Raw genomic sequence first — 20202 nt, 5'->3', positions numbered from 1 at the left:
TAAATATCCAAGGTGATAACTATCAATTTTTTTTCATATAAATTAGTCCTTATAAGGAATGTAATAAACAAGCCTTTGTAATTTTAAAATGCTCAATATAAAAAATGAATTAGTCAGTTATCACTTAAATTTTTAGACAATTTAATTTGTTTATTAAGATTTTTTTTTATTAAAAATGTTATTTGTACACTAAAATTAGCTACTAAAATCAGTCACTAATGTATTTATGTATAAATACATGTGTGGTTTAATTTATTTTTAATATGTATTTGTATTTCAGCATGTATTTTATACTAGTGACTGGTTTTGGTAGCTTATTTTAATGTACACGTAATATAACTTTTTTATATATAAGAAACCCAATTTATCATGTTTTAAAAATCGTAGAATTAAATCTTTTCATTTTTTTAGGAAGTAATATGTTTGAAATTTTAGAGTGAGGAACTAATTTGATGTTTGTGCGAGTCTCTTTTATGAGATCTTTGTTCAGGTTTAGTTTATTAGGTTTTTGACTTTCTGTTAACATGATTCTATCGAGATAAAAAATTAATTCAATACAATTTGTTAATACATTTCTAAAAGAATTTAAAAGTTGATGCAGTGAAAAATAATTTTATACGTGCCACAATATAAATCCATGTAATGTTACTTACAATATAAAAAATAATAATTATTTTTGTTAACCGCATGAATAATTATTTAAAAAAATGAATATAATTGTACTACTGCATCAAAATTAAAGTCTATTAAGATTACGTTTGTTTTTAAGAACAGGATAGGATAAGACACTGATAGACATAGATACAAAATTTTGTATTCTTATATTTTGTTTGATGATAAAGTAGAACAAATTATGAAAATTCAATTTATTTTCATTTTTTTCATTCAAAAAATTTGAGATAAAAATATAACAATAAAAAATATAATTATGAAAAATTAATAAAAATAATGAAAGAAAAAATAAAAAATAAGTTGTGTCTCTTGTTAATGTTTTCGTGTCCTTAGTGTCACGATGGACACAAAATACACTAATTCAGTGTCTCTAGATACATTATCTATTTTACCAAACATAATTTTGTATCTCACTATCTCAGAATACTATCTTTGTAAATAAACGCAGCCTTTCAAACCCAAAACAAAAGAAGGTAAGCTTATTGAATGAGACTTTTATGTCCTAGCTTGCGTAATCACCTTTGTGTTTGCTCCTTGCCATTAATTACTTGCATCAAAATCGCAATACCCATCTACCAGCAGTTGTGTTCTGCCAAATACCTCTAAATCGCGGAGGTGAGAAACTTGGACATTTTCTTTTGGCAAAAGTCAAATTCAGAATCACAATAAGAACAGAATTTTCTTGTACGGATGACATCTAAAATTCGTATTTATCTCAAAAGTGCTTTATTTTATTAAAAGTTTTGTTGAAAAAAATTATAGAAAAAGTTTAGATAATTAGAACTTTTATCATCTCTTTTTTGCTGGAAACATCATTAACGTTTAAATAAATAAGTATGGCTCAGTACTTTTTATCGTATAATTTCGTTAACACTTTTGTCTAAAATTTTAATTCTACTATTTTGGTTGTGTAATATCGTTTTTAAAATTATTATACTTGTGTTTGTACTTTTAGAATAAAAAAAACTTATTTTTTTAAACGTATTAGCCTTTCTCATAAAAAAAGTACTTACTTTAAAAAATAAGTAAATTTCTGTTTCTAAAAAGATTTAGAATCAGAAATTATCACCCATTGTTGAGAAGTAGGCAAAAGACTGCGTCTGCGAGAATTAAAGAGAGATTGTAAAACTTTATTGTCATTAATATTTACAATACACTATAACGAGACCTGTGAGCGATGCACAGTAAATTAATAATAATATATAATAAATATTAAAAATAGTTATATTTTAGAGAATTAAATTAAATATGAGTAAATTAAAATTAAATTTAAAAGATATTTTGTTTAAAATAATTTGTTGTACAAAAAATTTAAATATTGGAGTTGAATAAAGTAATATTTTTATTTGATGGTTTTGATTTTTGTATTTGTTTTAGTTGATTGACTTAGTCCTATTTTGTGCCGTTCGTCCTCCTTCTTCTTATTGGTTATTGTTAGAATTGTTGTTTTCTTCTTTTTGTCGTAGATTCTTGTGAAGGCATGTTCTTTATGAATTATTGAGTTGTAGCACTTTCTATAGTATTGTTTGTTCCATCTTTGCATATATGTTCTTCTTTCGAAGATAGTGTCTTGAATTTGTATAGTTTTTTTTCTCCTTAATCTCTTAATGTGCATGCAATTTTCCAATGACATCTACAATAAAAAAAAATAAAAATGTGTAGATTTTTTTTTGAATAAGTTAATTTTAATAAGAATAATTGAAATAGTATAAAGTGAAATTACCTGTTAATATTTTTCTTTGACTAACTCCAAACAATGTCTCAAGTGATGCAAATTCAAAATAATGTTAAAAAATATTCAAAATTGAATCTTTAATTTCTTTCACAACAGTTGTGAGTAAAAAATTTACTTTTATGGTACCTTTAATTGGTCTATACAAATCATTTGTATCTTTTATTTTTAAAATTTTTATAGTATAGACTTTTTCTTCTTATAACAAATGTTTGAATTTGTTCATAAATTTCTCTTCACAATTACATGAGTAAATTATAGTTAATAATTAGTTAAAAAAATTGACTATATTTATTTTTTTTAAGTTATTAGAAAAGAAACAATGAATAGCATGTTGAAAGAAGTATAATTTTAACGATATTAAAATACAATTATATATAAAGTATTATAAAATAATATAAAAAGCAAAAATAATTAAAATATTTTTTTGTAAATCCAATTTAAAAATACAATAAATATGTTTGTTTTATACCTTTTCATCTAATATAATCATTCCTAAGTAATGAGACTCTTCTTCATTTGTGGGTGTTAATGTTTTCCATAAATGAATCATGGGAACTTTGATAAACCAATTGTGTGTTTGTTTGGTGATATTGTCCAAAGAATGATGCTCTATTGAGTAAGTTTGAGATGCTGTGTAGTGCGAAAACAAATTTTTTGTGTTAAATTTGATGTTATTTGAAAAAATAGTGATAAGAGACTTATATAAGTAGTTCAAATAGTATGAAATTTGAATATTTGTAATGTGTAATTTATTCTGATTAATAGATTATTATGATATTTGTAATATAGATGTTTATTACATTTAATGAGTTATTTATATAAATAAATAAATTAATTATTGGGGTTATAAATTTATTGTATTGTTTATAACGGTAAAATATAATAAACGTAGGAATATGGATTCTTATATGCTACAAATTTGGTTAAGCACTATTAATTTATAATGATTGTAATTGGTAATTTTGTAGCCTAATTTGCATATACTTTAATTGTATATTTTTTTGTATATTTTATTTTTTTGCTAATTTAGAAATAATAGTTGATTTAACAAAAATTGAGTGGTTGATTATAAAATTTTGCCAAGAAAGCAATGTTGCTGACATGACATTAGTAGGAAGAGAAAGATATCTTAAAAATAATGTGGGTAAATTTATCCATCTACTTTTATATATTAAGAATAAATATTTAAAAATATATATTGTAGTGAGACAAGACTTTGTTGTTGCTGTTATTGTTGTATTTAGAAATATATATTGTCATTGACATGTCATTCTTCTTTTATAAATTTATACAAATATATAATAAAAAAAAATAAGTGTAATTACCCGTATCATGCACGTAATAAAATTGAAATTATAATTTTAAGTTATTTTGTTAAAATTAATTTGAATTACAATAATTTGACTAATAAAAAAGTAATAAGTTATGCATTGTTTGTTTTTTCTTTTGTGTTAACTCTAAAATAGTTATTAACCGATTTTAGTAATCTATTTTTTTAATAAATCAGACATATATATTGAATATGACCATAAATAATTTAGTAATACCTAAATCCACCAACAAATTTTTATATATTTAAGAATATATCAAAATCAACTGCAAATGAACAACAAATTATTAAAAAATTCTAATGCATAAAGTTCTTCAATAAATAATAAATACTTTAAACCTACTAAATTTAAGAGCGGTAATTATAATTTTTAAATATTGCAAAAAAATTATAAAAAAATTAAATATTGTAAAAAGTGATCTCAACTCAAATTAAAAAATTTGGGTAAAAAACCATATTAAGCCAAATGAGTCAAAAAATAACGTAAATACGCCAAAGCAAAAATCGTTTCAGCAATAAGCCAGAAGCTATTTTTATATAATTCGAACCAGCTTGGTTCGAACTCCATTTCTACATAATTCGAACCAGCTTGGTTCGAATTATATACAAACACATACACACATAATTCGAACCAGCTTGGTTCGAATTACACATAATTCGAACCAGCTTGGTTCGAATTACACACAAACACATGCACACACTAATTCGAACCAGCTTGGTTCGAATTACACACAGTAATTCATGGTATAATTCGAATTATGCTGTTAAAAAATTAATAATTTATTAAAAAAATTTATTAAAAAATTTATTAAAAAAATTAATAATTAAAAAATTAAAAAATATATATTTTTATTTCATACGTTAAAAAACAGTTAACAAAATATTTAATTACGAGACTTCTTTAAAATATTAATGAGCTATCAATTTGAATTCCATACAATACTTTTCTGTCCATTTTTAATAGTTCATGAATATTTTTTAATAAATTTTTTTAAATTATACTACAAAAAATATTTTATCCTATGCAAAACAATTTAAAAAAAATGGCTTAAAAATGTTAGGAGTACTATAAAAATTTGTAATGTTATAATAACTTAGGTAAATACATGCATGTACTCAAATTTTAAATAAAATACTCTACATAGTCAATAATAATTTAAAAATGAAAGAAAATATTTTATTCCATACAAAATAATTAAAAAATATATTTTATTCTATAACAAATAATTTTAAAAAATGGCTTAAAAGATGTTATGAGTACTATAAAAGTTTGTAATATTCTAGTGATTTAGGTAAATACATGATAAAAATATTTTTTCTTTAATTTCTAAATTATTAGTGACTATGTGGAGTATTTCTTTAATGTCCTAAGTCATTAGGACATTACAAATTTTTATAGTACTTCTAACAGCTTTTAAGCCATTTTTTAAATTATTTTGCATAGAATAAAATATTTTTTTGTGGTATAATTTAAAAAAATTTATTAAAAAATATTTATGAACTATCAAGAATGGGCAGAAGAGTATTGTATAGAATTCGAATTGGTCACCATATAATTTGAATCAGAGTAATTCGAACTTCCCTATGCGTAATTCGAATCATGTAATATCTCACCATATAATTTAAATAATTTTATTAAAAAATTATCATGAATATTTTTAATAAATTTATTTAAATTATACCACAAAAAAATATTTTATTTTATGCAAAATAATTTAAAAAATGGCTTAAAAGCTGTTAGAAGTACTATAAAAATTTGTAATGTCCTAATGACTTAGGACATTAAAGAAATACTCCACATAGTCACTAATAATTTAGAAATTAAAGAAAAAATATTTTTATCATGTATTTACCTAAATCACTAGAATATTACAAACTTTTATAGTACTCATAACATCTTTTAAGCCATTTTTTAAAATTATTTGTTATAGAATAAAATATATTTTTTAATTATTTTGTATGGAATAAAATATTTTCTTTCATTTTTAAATTATTATTGACTATGTAGAGTATTTTATTTAAAATTTGAGTACATGCATGTATTTACCTAAGTTATTATAACATTACAAATTTTTATAGTACTCCTAACATTTTTAAGCCATTTTTTTTAAATTGTTTTGCATAGGATAAAATATTTTTTGTAGTATAATTTAAAAAAATTTATTAAAAAATATTCATGAACTATTAAAAATGGACAGAAAAGTATTGTATGGAATTCAAATTGATAGCTCATTAATATTTTAAAGAAGTCTCGTAATTAAATATTTTGTTAACTTTTTTTTAACGTATGAAATAAAAATATATATTTTTTAATTTTTTAATTATTAATTTTTTTAATAAATTTTTTAATAAATTTTTTTAATGAATTATTAATTTTTTAACAGCATAATTCGAATTATACCATGAATTACTGTGTGTAATTCGAACCAAGCTGGTTCGAATTAGTGTGTGCGTGTGTTTGTGTGTAATTCGAACCAAGCTGGTTCGAATTATGTGTAATTCGAACCAAGCTGGTTCGAATTATGTGTGTGTATGTGTTTGTATATAATTCGAACCAAGCTGGTTCGAATTATGTAGAAATGGAGTTCGAACCAAGCTGGTTCGAATTATATAAAAATAGCTTCTGGCTTATTGCTGAAACGATTTTTACTTTGGCGTATTTACGTTATTTTTTGACTCATTTGGCTTAATATGGTTTTTTACCCAAAAAATATTATAAAAAAATATATACTTATATAACTTTTTTGAGAGGCGGATCTAACGTTACACACATGTTGCAAAAAAGGGATCTCAACTCAAATTAAATATTGAATATTATTTTAAATTAATTAACTAATTTTTTGAAATAGATTTCAGCAAACATGGCATGGTAGAATCGTCACATAAGCAACTTTACATCAACCTCCAAAGATGTAATTAAAACATTTAAAATATTAAGCATAAAACTAAAACATTAAAACAGAAATATTAAATTTTTTCTAAAATTTTACATACAAAAAGAGACTTTATTTTCAATGTATAAGAAACAACTTTGGTCTTTAGAAGTCAATCAACCAACACAATATTATTAATATACTTAGTGGGTGAGTGGGTCCGCTGAATGTAAGATTAAACCGCCTTAAATTTTAATCACGTGTTTTCTGTGGTTGACTTGTTAGATTAAATTAAACGGCCTTAAACTACGGTGTGTAATATTTATTCTCTATTGTTGACTTGTTAGATTCTTGAGGAACTACGGTGTCTAATTTTTGTTTTATTATTATTACTATTACTTGCATTAGAGGAAAGCAACAAATATTTCATTAAAAAAATTGGACATATCAAATGGTTTGATTAGATAATGATTATTGCTTTTTAGAGTTTATCTTGGTTTACACCCTAAACCCTAGACTTTGAGTTGAGTATCAATCTAAGCAAGCAAAATTTGATCTAAGCAAAGACCACATGACATTTCACCATTGACAAGCATTTTGAGGCCAGCTTTAAGCTCTGGTATCCCTTCCTCCAAAACAGCACACACCGGAAAGATAGGAACATCATGGACCCTTCTCTTTAACTCATCGTATACTTGGTCTGCACCTTCCTCATCAATCTTATTTGCCACAATCAACGATGGTCTTTTTGATAAACCTTCCTGATGGTACTCAAGCTCAAGAATCAGGTCTCTCAGCTGTTCCCATGGTGGAATTCCCTTCCTTCCATTTAAAGCAGCAGCCAAGTCAAGCACATACGCCAGAACCTTCGTACGTTCTATGTGGCGTAGAAATGCATGTCCGAGTCCACGGTTTTGGTGTGCACCCTTTATAAGACCAGGAATATCAGCCACAGTTATTGATAAATCATCAAAGTTCAGGTTTCCCAAATTAGGCCTAAGAGTGGTGAAAGCATAGGAACCAACACTAGGCTTAGCCCTTGATATAGCTCCAAGCAGAGTGCTTTTTCCAGCATTTGGCATTCCTACAAAGCTAACATCAGCAATGCTCTTGAGCTCTAATACAAGAACAGTCTCGGAACCAGGCAAGCCGGCTCTCGGAGAGGAGTGACCGCCGTCATGATCCTCGGCATTAGATATGTCTTGACATGACCCTGTCATTGCAGTTGAAGTCTTCCTTGAATCTTTGAAAGTAGATGCATTGCCCAGACCACCCTCTCCTCCACGAGCAATGACAATTTGTTGACCTTCTTCTGTTACTTCAGCAACATTATATAGCATGTCTCGTTTTTCTCCTATATCCTCTGCATCAGATTCGGAAGTTCCGCTAGCAGTTGAAAGCTGAGAAAATTCATCTGTTGGTGCAACTTGTCTTGATTTTACAGATTTCTGAGCATTTGTTTCAACAGCTTCTGATAAGCTACCATGTATTTCATTGACTCTTTCCGCACCAGAAACAGTGGATATTAAATCATCGTTGCTAGGGTCAGAAAGATCACCAACAAGTGCACCAGGAATTTCCCAAGGATCAACATCGGCTGAGGGTTGAATTTTGACCATAGCAGGACTATCACCGCTAACAAGATGCAGTACAGTACCAACTGGGACATGGACAACCTACTAAAAGAACATGATTTTGGAATGGAATCAGAGTTGTGTATTGCACACAGATGGTCAAACAAAGGAAATGAAATTCTGAAACATGTTACATGCATAGAGAACAGATTTTACAGATAAGACCAATTACCTTATCTGCACCCCTTGTTCCTATCTTATTCTTCGATGTTCCTTGTCCTCCTTTCTCAGCTATCTACAGGGAGACCAATACTGCCATTAACTTTTCATACAAGAAATTTCATCATTATGGAGAAATATCTTAGAAGAATAAGTGCATACAAGGTGACGTTGTAAACCACTGAAGTCCCAAACTCTAGGAGAGCATTCCAAAATCACATCTCCACCTCTGCCACCATTGCCACCTTAATTGAACGCAGACATCAAAGTATCATTCTTATCTGTTTCATTGTACTCTATCCAGATTTCCTACCAAAAAATTTGATAGTATCATGGATAACACAAGTTTTACTACACAGTAGTCTATTTAATAAATAGATGACAACTGCTGTGTAGTGTTTATGTTTTTCTTAAAAAGCATATATAGAAACTATAATTGGAAATATCATTGTATTTTGAAAGAAATCACCAAGATACACAATTACACATTAAGACTTCAAAAAGAGAAAAGGGAATGCACCATCAGGTCTGCCCAAGCGATCATGTCGGCTACGGCGAAAGCTGGAGCAACCATGCCCACCATCTCCGCCTTTCGCAAATATCTTGACCCTGTCTATCATTTTTCTTTCCTACAAGACCAAAATGGACAAAGCCCAACACAGTGCATAGAAACAGAAAATATATCACAATCAACATCTCTAATTTTTTATGGATTAAGCCAGTAGAGATTATTAGTAGTAATAGTAATAATAAATTGGAGATTCAACCTGTAAAGGAGCAAGCTTGGACTTCTTGTGAGGTGTATCTGAGTAATGAGAATAAAGTGTAAAGGACCATCTAGATCCACACGTATGTCGAACGGCTTCTACATGTCGTATAGATCTTGCTTGAAAGACCATCATTTTTGAAGTAGAACCAAGCTAGTCCTTTAAACTCGGTTGAAGCTTCAAACCTTCAAAAAGGAAAATGCAAAAAGAAGATTGAACATATAATTTATATATAGTCTATCAACCATGTTATAATTAATAACTATAATTTTATCAATATTAAAAAGTTAACAAAAATATATCCGAAAAACATTAATTAAGAATCTAATAGTACAGTTTAAAAGATGAATACAAGTTTTCAGATTGATGAGAATAAAATTTGAAAATCATATTACCAAGAGCCATCTTCACTGGATCAGGTGCTAGTGACTTATAATTATATGATTTTATAGTTTCTTTAATAGTTTAGTTATGTGCATCAGCATTGCAAATTTATACAGATTTATAAGCAATGCATAATATGATACACTAAGTACATAATACAACATCAAAGCTACTTCCATACAACAACATTTTGTACAAAGCTATAAGAGCCTAATAAAATCCATTTCTATGGTTTATCACAAGCAATACCATTCATACATTATCCAATTTTTGGAGACACCAACTATCAGTGTAAACAAGGAATCAAGGATAAAACATCAAACATATTGAAAGTGAGGGATTGTGGGGGAGACATTCTTCAGAGTGAATAGCCCCAATATAATATTTTAAGAGAGTGATCATGGAAAAGGATATTCTTTAGAGTGAACAGGGTCCAATATTTGACATAAATGTCTGATATCCTCCCTAAACTATGCTACATGGGTAGAGGTATGAGGTATTACAAATTTGCACAAAATAGGGTGGCAATACAAGAGAAAATATTACATAAAGATATCAAATTATAAACTAAAAAATAATTATATCATAAAATAAATGTAACTTTCAAAGTTTCAAGCAAAAATATCTCATGAGACTTTGATTTTAAAGAATATAATAATAGTTTGTTCATCTACAAGTAAATCAAATAGCTTGTGAGATTTAATGTTTTACAAAAACCAAATTGTTTTATTTATTATAAATACTTGATCAAGAGACCTAATATTCCTAATGTGTAATAACACATTATCATGAAGCTCAAACAGTTTTGTATGATCAGCATGGTTTTATAACATAGACTTTCACCTCTCTCCATAATGAAACTAGGATGCACCGGAAATCATAATGTTCACAAGGAACTTAATCAAATATGAAGCGATTATTATAGATCGTAGATTCTTTTAGGACCATTGCAGTTAAACTACAGGCAAACAATAATTTAGAATGTTTTAACAAAATCACAAAGAAGCAAAATGCAAAATCAACAAACCTTAACAAAGCAAGATGCAAAATCAGAAAGCAAACCCTAATGAAGCAAGAACCAGAAACTCAAAAAATTAGTAAACCCCGAAAATTAAGAACACCCAAAACCCCAAAAAATTCACAGAACCAAAAAATCCATACACACCATCTTTGTTTGGTGCTACTGTCTCAGCTCGCTATCACTGCCATCTCAGTTCTCCAGGCAGTTCGCCATCGCCATCGCCAGCTTGTCGTTCTTCGTCAATGAGAAGAGAGAGCGAGTTGTTCTGACAGAGAACGAGTGAGCGAATCGTTCCGACGAGTGAATGAGCGCGGTTCCGAGATTTGAGAGTGAGGAGGAGTGGTGACGGGGGACAGTGAAAGATGAGTGTAGGTCACTTTGGTGAGTGAAAATGAGTGCGTGTAAAACGTTACAATCAGTCATGGATAACCGTCCAATCCGATCATATAAAAAATATTTTTTTACTTAACATTAAATAATTATATATAAATAAAAAATATTTTATATTAAAATTAATTTTTAAATTTAACTGAATGATGATATAAAATATTTTATATTTTTATGCATAAAATATTTTATATTATTTACATCTAATTAAACTTAGAATGCACATATACTGTGTATCCAAACAATAAAAATATGATCAAACAAAGAAAAATAGTTGTCTTTAAACTTTCAAAAGAAAATAAGGCCAAATTTAAATAAATAACTTAATTAAGTTTTTTTTAAAATAGTTTAAATAATAAATATTTATGTTAAAATTAATTTATAAATAATTTATTTTGTATTTGATTTTTAAGTTCTAAAAGCATTTATTTAAAAAAAATATGATAAAAATTTTTTTATTACGAGAGAAGTTTTTTTTAACTTCTGAGCACTTAAATAATTTCTTAGAAAGCTATAATTTGATTTTAAAAATTACATCGACATTAATACTACTACTTTTTATAAGTTAAAAGTTAAAAAAATAACTTTTAAAGTTTTTCAAATGAGTCCTAAGTGTAGCCATTAATATTATAATAAAAATATCCAATCACTTCGCAACTGTAAAGAGACATTTTTAAGTGATGTCTACTGTTGTAAAATCAATTTTTTTTAAATAAAAAAATATTTTATTTTTTGGTTTTCTGCGGTATAATTTAGTCCGATAAACAAAAATTTAATCTGTCACGGATCTAAATTTTATTTAAGGGCTTGTTGCTGACTATAGATTGCTACATGTATAAGGCATGATTCGAATCTCTAACACTTACTTAAACGGATTATTGAGCTAAGTTGGTTAAAAAAAAATACCTTATTAACAAAATAGAATATATTTTATAAAATAGAAACTCACATGCAATTGTCTTAAATATGTTAAATCATCTAACTATTCTCAACTATTAACTTCACATGAAAATAATTACACGTGAATTTTCATCCAATTATAAATGTAACCCAAATATAAAAGAATATTGTCATATAAGTAAATTTCTTATAAAACTTAATACAAATCAAACCAAATTGTATTTAAATAATCTTCAGTCCACCTTAAATTCTCAAAATTTGAGAATAAAAAAATTGTTAAAAACTAAAGTGTCTAATCTAAAATTTTTAAAACTCTCTAATTTTAGACCTGTCATTTTCAATGTCACTTGCTCAATCTGCATCCGCAAAGACAAGAACACGAAGATCAGTAGACTTTTGAAAATACAATCCATGATGATACGCACCTGAAAAATAACACAGGATCCTTTTCAAGACTGTCCAATGATATTGCATGGAATTTTTCATGAACTGACTAACGCGATTCACAGAGGAGATCTTTGAATGAGCTAAGGTTGCATATTGCAACCCTCCAACAAGAGACCTATAGAGAGTTGGATTTTCATATGGTTCAAACCCGTCAGAAATCAACTTGAGAGAGGATAGTATAGGGGTGGGGACCAGCTTGAACTAGAGAGGCCTGCACGTCTTAACAGATCAAGAATATATTTTAATTGTGAAATCTGAAATTCACCAGTGCTAAGCATATTAAATTCTAAACTAAGAAAATAATTCAAACCACCTAAGTCTTTAAGAGAAAATTTAGAGTTCAAGTCAATGATTAGAGCATCAATTTCAGTCTTGTTATTGCCAGTTATAAAAATATCATCCACATAGACGAGTAAATAAGTAGTAGAATGTTTAGTATGTCGAACAAACAAAGAGATTCTAGCTTTGGTATTAGAAAAATCATAAGTGAAGAGAGCATAATTGAATTTAGCAAACCAAGCCCTTGGAGCTTGCTTGAGGCCATAAATAGCTTTATCAAGCTTGCACACTAATAAAGGGTTGCTGGACACAAAGCCAGGAGGTTGTAACATGAAAACATTCTCGTTAAATCACCGTTTAAGAAGGCGTTGTTAAATTCAAATTGGTGAAGCAGTCAACCATATGTAACAGCAAGGGAGAGAACAATCCGAATTGTAGAAGGACGAATCACAGGTCTATAAATTTGGTTAAAATCGATCCCTTCAACTTGATGACACCCTTTGGCCACCAAGCGGGCTTTATATTTTTTGATACTATTATTAGGACCGCTTGTAACAGTATAAACCTATTTACAGCCTGTTCCGTTCGAGCGTGACCGAGGTATAAGAACTCCTTCCACAACTGCTCGACTTTGAGGAGAGCTATTTGTCGTCTACAAAGAATGATGGAACACCTCGGTGATACGAAACACAGTGGTGGAAGCACCTGCAAAAAGCACTCCGACGCTCAAGTCAGAAAGAGATATTAAGGAAATAATATGAGTGTAAAATGAAACGTATTTGTGACATGTCTTCTCCTGGGCTATCTGGTTTGTTTATATAGACGAGTGAAGTGTTAGCTTCCCTTTATTTGTTCCGATCTTTTCGATTGGATAGTGAGTGCCATTGTTGTTGATAATGGACTAGAGATGATGTTTGACTTGTGTGAAACTGTAATCAAGTTGTGGTTGAGTTCTGCGTTATTATCTCCGGATTATTTGGTCGGTTTTGATATTGATCTTGTTTCCGAGTCTACGGGGTATACGTCATAGCCCCCAAGCTTGTCTGGCTTTGTTCAAGAATGACAGGCAAGCTTAATATACTTAGACTTTGTGTATGTCTTTACCGCACGTGTGGGTTTGTTTAGTTTTGTGATGTGTCGATTCTTTTTGCAATGTTGGCCCTCCATAGGTTGCGTTTAAGTAAAAGAAAGAAATAAAAAGAAATATGGGAGAGATCAAAAGAAGGTCAAGAGACTTTTTTCCTTGTGAAATGTTCTGCGATTAATACGCCTCGTTATCGTTTGGGTTTTTGATGCTTTAAGCAGTTATCAATTAAGTTACCCACTAAGTTAGTGGGCTGGCAATAATATTTGTTCGTTGTTTTGGAATTGACATTCTGCTGTTTCAAATTCCTCTTACCAGTTGACTCCAATCATGACTTCTAAAGGTTAGTTTCTTTTCCTAAAGTTACTTTTGCTTCTGTTTTTAAAATGGCAAAAGAGAAAGAGAAAGAAAAGCAGAAGGTAGTTGAAGTGAAAAAAGACAACCTGTATCACTGGGTACATGATGATGTTAGGACGCGTTCGTCGTCGTATGTGGACATCGAGTCAATGGGTGAGCTTAAGTGTTTGAAAATTGTCAAAGAGGGTTCGGGCGTAGTTGTTGAGCTTCTCCACTGTTCTGGTGAGGATAGGGTTTACGAGAGGAGGGGGGATTGGCAGTATTTCTACATGTACACCCCATGCCTTACTGAACTTCGAGTAACATTTTCTTTTAGAAATTTTGAGTGTGATGTTCTGACCCAACTCAACTGCGCGCCTTTGTAGTTGCATCCAAACTCTTGGGCATTTCTTCGTGCGTTTCAATGTTTGATGGAGTTTCTTTCTTTTCCCTGCTTTCTGTCTGTGTTTTTCTCATTGTTTCAATCGAAAGGGATTCGAAAGGGGTTATGGGTATGTTTGAGTAGTTTTTCTGGGCGTTCCCTTTTCCTGTTATATAAATCTTCTTTCAAAAACTCTAAATTTATGTTTGTTAAAGTGCGGTCGGTATAGACCGAGTATCCCTTCTATTTGGATGACGAGCTTATGGAAAGGTTCCCTCTTTATTGGTGCTCGGAGCCGATCCAAATTCTCGAGGCTACTGAGCGGAACAAGGAGGAAGACTATTTCTTAGACCTTTTGATAGAGAGTTTTGCTGATGGGGAGTGTTTATCCATTCCCAAAGTTCTTCGTTTTCATGATTCTCGTGACAATGAGGGTTTGAAAGCTTACATAGGTAATGCTGGTTGTTGTTTCTGCTATCATGTTTTCATTTTCTTCACTTTTTGCTTTCTGTTTGTAGGTGGGCGAGTTTCTCTTCTTGATCTTTCGCGATTTCAGTCGTTTTTGAAAAAGAAGAATGAGAAGGATGCTGGTGGCTCTGGGACTCTGAAGGAGGGTGGTGGGGACGCTGCTTAGTCTGCCGCTCAGCCGGCATCCTCTTTTAAGAGGAAAAGGGATGACACCGAGAAGTCCCTGGAGGTTATTTTTGAGGGCGACAAGGAAGCTGTTGGTGGTAGTAAGTCTGCCTTTGACAAGCAGAAAATGCTTCATGGCTTCATCCCTACTACAAGTCCTCACTCATTGTGGAGCGATCAGTTTCTCTTTGCCGAGCTTTCTGATAGGGTCTCTCAGTATCCTGGTGATATGCTCATGACTTGCCGAATTGGTATGGAGGAAATGGGAAAGTTTATTCAGGTCGGCATTATGTGTGTGTGTGTGTGTGTGTGTGTGTGTGTGTGTGTGTGTGTGTGTGTGTGTAGCTTGTCTTGTTTGATGTCTTATGCTTACATAGTGCATGTATTTGGTCGTACATCATTGCTTCGCGATTGATGTGTGTTGGCCGGACGACTGAACTGCTTGGTGCTGAACAGCAAGTGGCTGTGGATAGGATTTCTGACCTGGAGAGGTCGTATAAGGAGAAAGTTGCCGAGCTGGAGAAGTCGTCCAAAGAGAAGGATGATGTTATTGTGAATGTTACGGCAAAGATGAAGGAGTCTGAAGAGGAAGTTACCCGCTTACGAGATCAGATTCGGCTATTGCAGGCCGAAACGAAAGAAAGTGATATATCTAAAGGGCAGCTGACCTCTAGGGTCCATGAGTTGGAGGAAGAGGGGATGGAAATGTTTTCCTCCGGGTTTGACCGTGCTGTCAGTCAAATTGCTGTGTTAGCCCCCGAGTTTGATTGTGGTCAGCTTGATGTGACCAAGATAGTTATTGGCGGGAAGCTGGTCATGGATGGAACCGTGGAGGACAACGATGAGAACGTTCCTCCTTTTTAACTTATGTGTATTTCTGTAGTTAGTTTGTTTTGTTTGTCTTTTTCGGATTGAAGTGACTCTTGTTTGCGCTGACCAAGTTTGGGTCAGTTTGACATTTTAGTATTTTGATAATATATATAGCTATGCATGCTTAGTTTAATGTTTTTGCATTTGAAAGTAGAATAGGGGAAGAGAGAAAGTAAGTAACAGATCGGTCATTCATATATCGGTACATTGTATGACTTTTATGATTTGACATATTAGGCATCCGGCCTCATTAAAACCCTCCTTAAGTAAAACTCTTATTTGGGAAAAAACCTCTAAGGGGGAAAAAGAGTACCTTCATCTGCGGATTGTACAGGTTATGATCTATACAACTTTAGTGAAGAGATATTCCAATTTCCTGATAATGAGTCACCTTGTAGTGTTTGTAGTTGGTAAGCCCCCATTCCGAGCACTTTTGCAATCCGAAATGGTCCTTCCCAATTTGCGGCGAGCTTGCCGTGTGATGGAGGTCGTCTTGCTTCGTCTGTTCTTCTGAGGACTAGGTCTCCTTCGCTAAATATTTTGGGTACTACCTTTTTATTGTGTCTTCTTTCTACTAGTTATTTCATCGCTCTTTGTTTGATAGCGGCGACGTCTTTGTCTTCTTCCACGAGATCTAGCTCGGCCTTCTTTGTACCGATATTGTGATTTTGATTGTATAGTTCGGCCCTTAATGTGGGGATGCCAACCTCGATCGGTATCAGCGCCTCTGTTCTGTAGACTAGTTTGAATAGGGTCTCGCCTGTGGTAGTTTGTATTGTCGTGTTATAATTCCACAGTATTTCTGGGATCAAATATGCCCATTCACCTTTTGCATCAGTGAGCTTTTTTCTCATTGCTTGCAAGAGTATTCGGTTAGCAGCTTCGGCCTGTCCATTTGTCTGTGGGTGCTCGACCGAGCTAAAATGATGTTGTATGTTAAAGTTTTTCAAAAATGATGCAAGTTTATTGTCTGTAAATTGCCTACCATTATCTGATATTATCTGTTTAGGTATTCCGAATCTACATATGATATTTTTCCATATGAAAGAGCGTACCTTTTCAGCTGTTATTCTTGCTAGTAGTTGTGCCTCTATTTGTTTGGAAAAATAATCAATTGAGACTAAGAGGAATTTTACCTATCCTGGTGCTATTGGGAATGGGCCGAGGATATCGAGCCCCCATCTGTAGAAAGGCCAGCTTACCTCCATACTATGCATTACTTCGGCGGGTTTCATTGAGATGGCGGCATGCTTTTGACAATTATCGCATGTTTTAACCTTTGCTATGCAGTCCTTTTGCATGGTTGGCCAGTAATATCCTGTTCGGATAATCTTAGCCGCCAGGGCTCGTCCTCATATGTGGTTGCCACATATGCCCTCGTGGACCTCGATCATGACTTCGTTTACTTTGTTTTTACCGATGCATTTTAGTAATGGGTGTGAGAAACCTCGTCTGTATAGTTCTCCTGCCATAGTTGGAAAAAAACTTGCTTTTCGCCTAAAATTCTGAGGATTAGTCTCGTTTTTGGGGATAATTCCTGTATTAATATATTCAAGAAAAGGTATTCTCCAGTCATTTGTATGAGTGATGTTCATTATGCACAATGATTCGATGCTAGGTTTTTCTAGTGTAAGTTGTGATAGTGCTGATGTGTGTGTACTTGCTCTAGTAGCGGCGAGTTTGATAATATATCCGCTCTAGTGTTCTTCTCTCTATGCACATGTGATATGGTAAATTCATCAAACTTTGAAATAAGATCCTTTGCTATGAGTCAATACTGCTCTAACATAGGATCTTTTACCTGAAAATCTCCTTTGATTTGTTGAACCACTAGGAAGGAGTCACAATGCACTATCATGCTTTGCACTTGGAAGCTGAGGGCGAGCTTGATACCTGCTATGAGCACCTTGTATTCGGCTTGGTTATTGCTTGTCGAGAAGTGGAATTGAAGGGATTGTTCGGCCATTATTGTTTCTCCTTCCTTTAGTACTACCCCGGCCCCGCTTCCTTCTCGGTTTGATGCTCCATCTACATGCAATTCCCAAGTTTGTTTGTGGTGCTTCTCATCAGATGTAAGTTCGGAAACAAAGTTTGCCAGGATCTGTGATTTCAGAGCCGATCTTGACTGGAACTGAATGTCGAAATCAGAAAGCTCGATAGACCACTTAGTCATCCGTCCTGCCAATTCCGATTTTGTCAGTATTTGCCTTAGTGGTTGGTTCGTCCTTACGATTATTGTGTGACTCTGGAAATAGTGTCTTAGCCGCCTTGCTGTTGTTACTAGTGCCAAGGCCAGTTGTTCTATTCTGGGATACATTCTTTCTGTTGGTTGCATAACTCTACTGACGAAGTATACTGGCTTTTGTGCTTTCCCTACCTCAGTGACAAGAACCGAGCTTACAGAATAATTAGAAACAGATAAATATAAATACAAAGGTTTACCGATTTCTGGAATTTGTAGTACTGGTGGCGAGGACATGATGGCTTTAAGTTCGGCGAATGCTGTCTCACATTCTTTTATCCACTCGAATTTTTTATTCTTGGAGATTGTCTAGAAGAAATGATATGATCGGTTTGATACTGTGGGCAAAAATTGTGACAGAGTGGCTACTCTCCCTGCCAGTTGCTGTACTTCCTTTATTGTTTTCGGGCTTGCCATTTTAAGTATTACTTCACACTTTTTGGGGTTTGCTTCGATTCCTCGTGAGGTCAGCATGAAGCCGAGGAACTTTCTCCTTGTACCCCGAAAGTACATTTCTCTGGATTGAGTCTCATATTATATGCTCAGATTTGCTTGAATATTTCTTCGAGGTCATCGGAGTGCGATCTTTTTGGTGTAGTCTTGGCCACCATGTCGTCCACGTAGATTTCTATATTCCGACCTATTTGTTGATGGAACACCTTATCCATTAGTTGCTGATATGTTGCACCTGCATTCTTTAGGCCAAATGGTATTACTCTATAAAAAAAAATTCCCGTGTTCAGTTATGAAAGCTGTTTTGCTTTGGTCTTCTAGATGCATAAGGATCTGGTTATAACCAGAGTATGCGTCCATGAAGCTTAAGATTTTGAATCCTGAGGTATTATCTACCAGTTTGTCAATACAAGGTAGTAGATAGGCATCTTTTGGGCATGCCTTGTTAAGGTTTGTAAAGTCGACGCACATGCGCCACTTACCTGAGTTTTTCCTTACCATTACCACATTCGAGAGCCACGTGGTGAAGCGGATTTCTTTTATGAAGTCGGCGCTGAGGAGCTTCTTGATGTCTTCCAAGGCTGCATTTGCCTTTTCTACTCCGAGGTTCCTTTTCTTTTGAGCTATAGGTCGGATTGCTCTGTCAATGGCGAGTTTATGGCAAATGATGTTTGGGTCTATCCCTGGCATGTCTGCCGGAGTCCAGACAAATAAATCGGCGTTGTCTTGTAGCACTTTTATAAGTTTTAGTTGTTCATGTCCTTCAAGAGCTCGACCAATGTATGTAAATTGTTCTGGTTTTGAGGTTAGGGGGACTTTTTGGAGTTTGTCTGCTGGCTGAGGTCTTTCTTAAGAATCTTCCCGAGGATCGAGCTTTGCTAGGGACAATACTTCATTTGTGCTGTGTATAGCCTTGACCTCTTGTTGATGTTTTCTTTTTGTGTTCGCTCCTTTTAGGCTTGCATTGTAACAATGCCGATCTTGTTGGCAGTCTGAGTGGACTGTCACTATCTCGCCGGCCTGTGCCAGAAACTTAACACATAAATGTAAGGTAGACACTGCTGCTCTGAATATATTTAGAGCAGGTCTTCTGAGAATAATATTATAAGGACTGGGCAGTCCACTATAAGGTACTGGACATCCATGGTCTGTGATAATGGGTGTCCCCTATTATTGTTTTAGCCATATATAGCCTTTTATTGGGACTCTTTCTCTGGAGAATCGTACCAATTCTCCACATGAGAGTTGTATGACTTTTTTAGATAATTTTATTTTTTGGAAGGTAGAGTAAAAAAGGACGTCTGCACTGCTACCTGGGTCTAAGAGGACTTTTCTTACTAATAGTTCACCTGTTTGGATGGAAATCACCATTGGGTCGTCTAGGTTTGGGCCCAGCAAGGATATGTCGGCCTGGCTGAAGGTAATTTTTAGGTCTGTTGTGTCCTTGCTCCTTTGAGGTATTTTTCCTTCGATCACCAGCATTGCTCGGTAGCTTTGTTTGCGTTCCGCATTTGTCTCGCCTCCCCCAACAAATCCTCCGGATATGTAGTTTATGAGCCCCTTTGGTGGGTTAGGGTTGTAGCTTCTGTTGTCATCCTTTTCTTCCGAGGTTCC

General features: G+C 32.6%; 1 protein-coding gene across 1 annotated transcript; it reads right to left on the bottom strand.

Annotated features, from left to right (window-relative positions):
- Positions 1-7026: 7026 nt before the first annotated feature.
- Positions 7027-10977, bottom strand: LOC130932422 (probable GTP-binding protein OBGM, mitochondrial). The gene is made up of 6 exons (XM_057861743.1): positions 10720-10977; positions 9171-9355; positions 8924-9032; positions 8566-8648; positions 8417-8479; positions 7027-8286 (listed from the first exon to the last, which is right to left on the bottom strand). Exons 2-6 carry the CDS (start codon positions 9303-9305, stop codon positions 7147-7149), a joined length of 1530 nt encoding a protein of 509 aa, XP_057717726.1. The 5' UTR covers positions 9306-9355; positions 10720-10977; the 3' UTR covers positions 7027-7146.
- Positions 10978-20202: the final 9225 nt, after the last annotated feature.

The sequence above is a fragment of the Arachis stenosperma genome, chromosome 6 (genome assembly GCF_014773155.1).
Source record: "Arachis stenosperma cultivar V10309 chromosome 6, arast.V10309.gnm1.PFL2, whole genome shotgun sequence".
NCBI lineage: Eukaryota > Viridiplantae > Streptophyta > Magnoliopsida > Fabales > Fabaceae > Arachis > Arachis stenosperma.
Note: the sequence above shows the minus strand (reverse complement) of the source record. Positions and strands in the feature narration are given on the sequence as shown.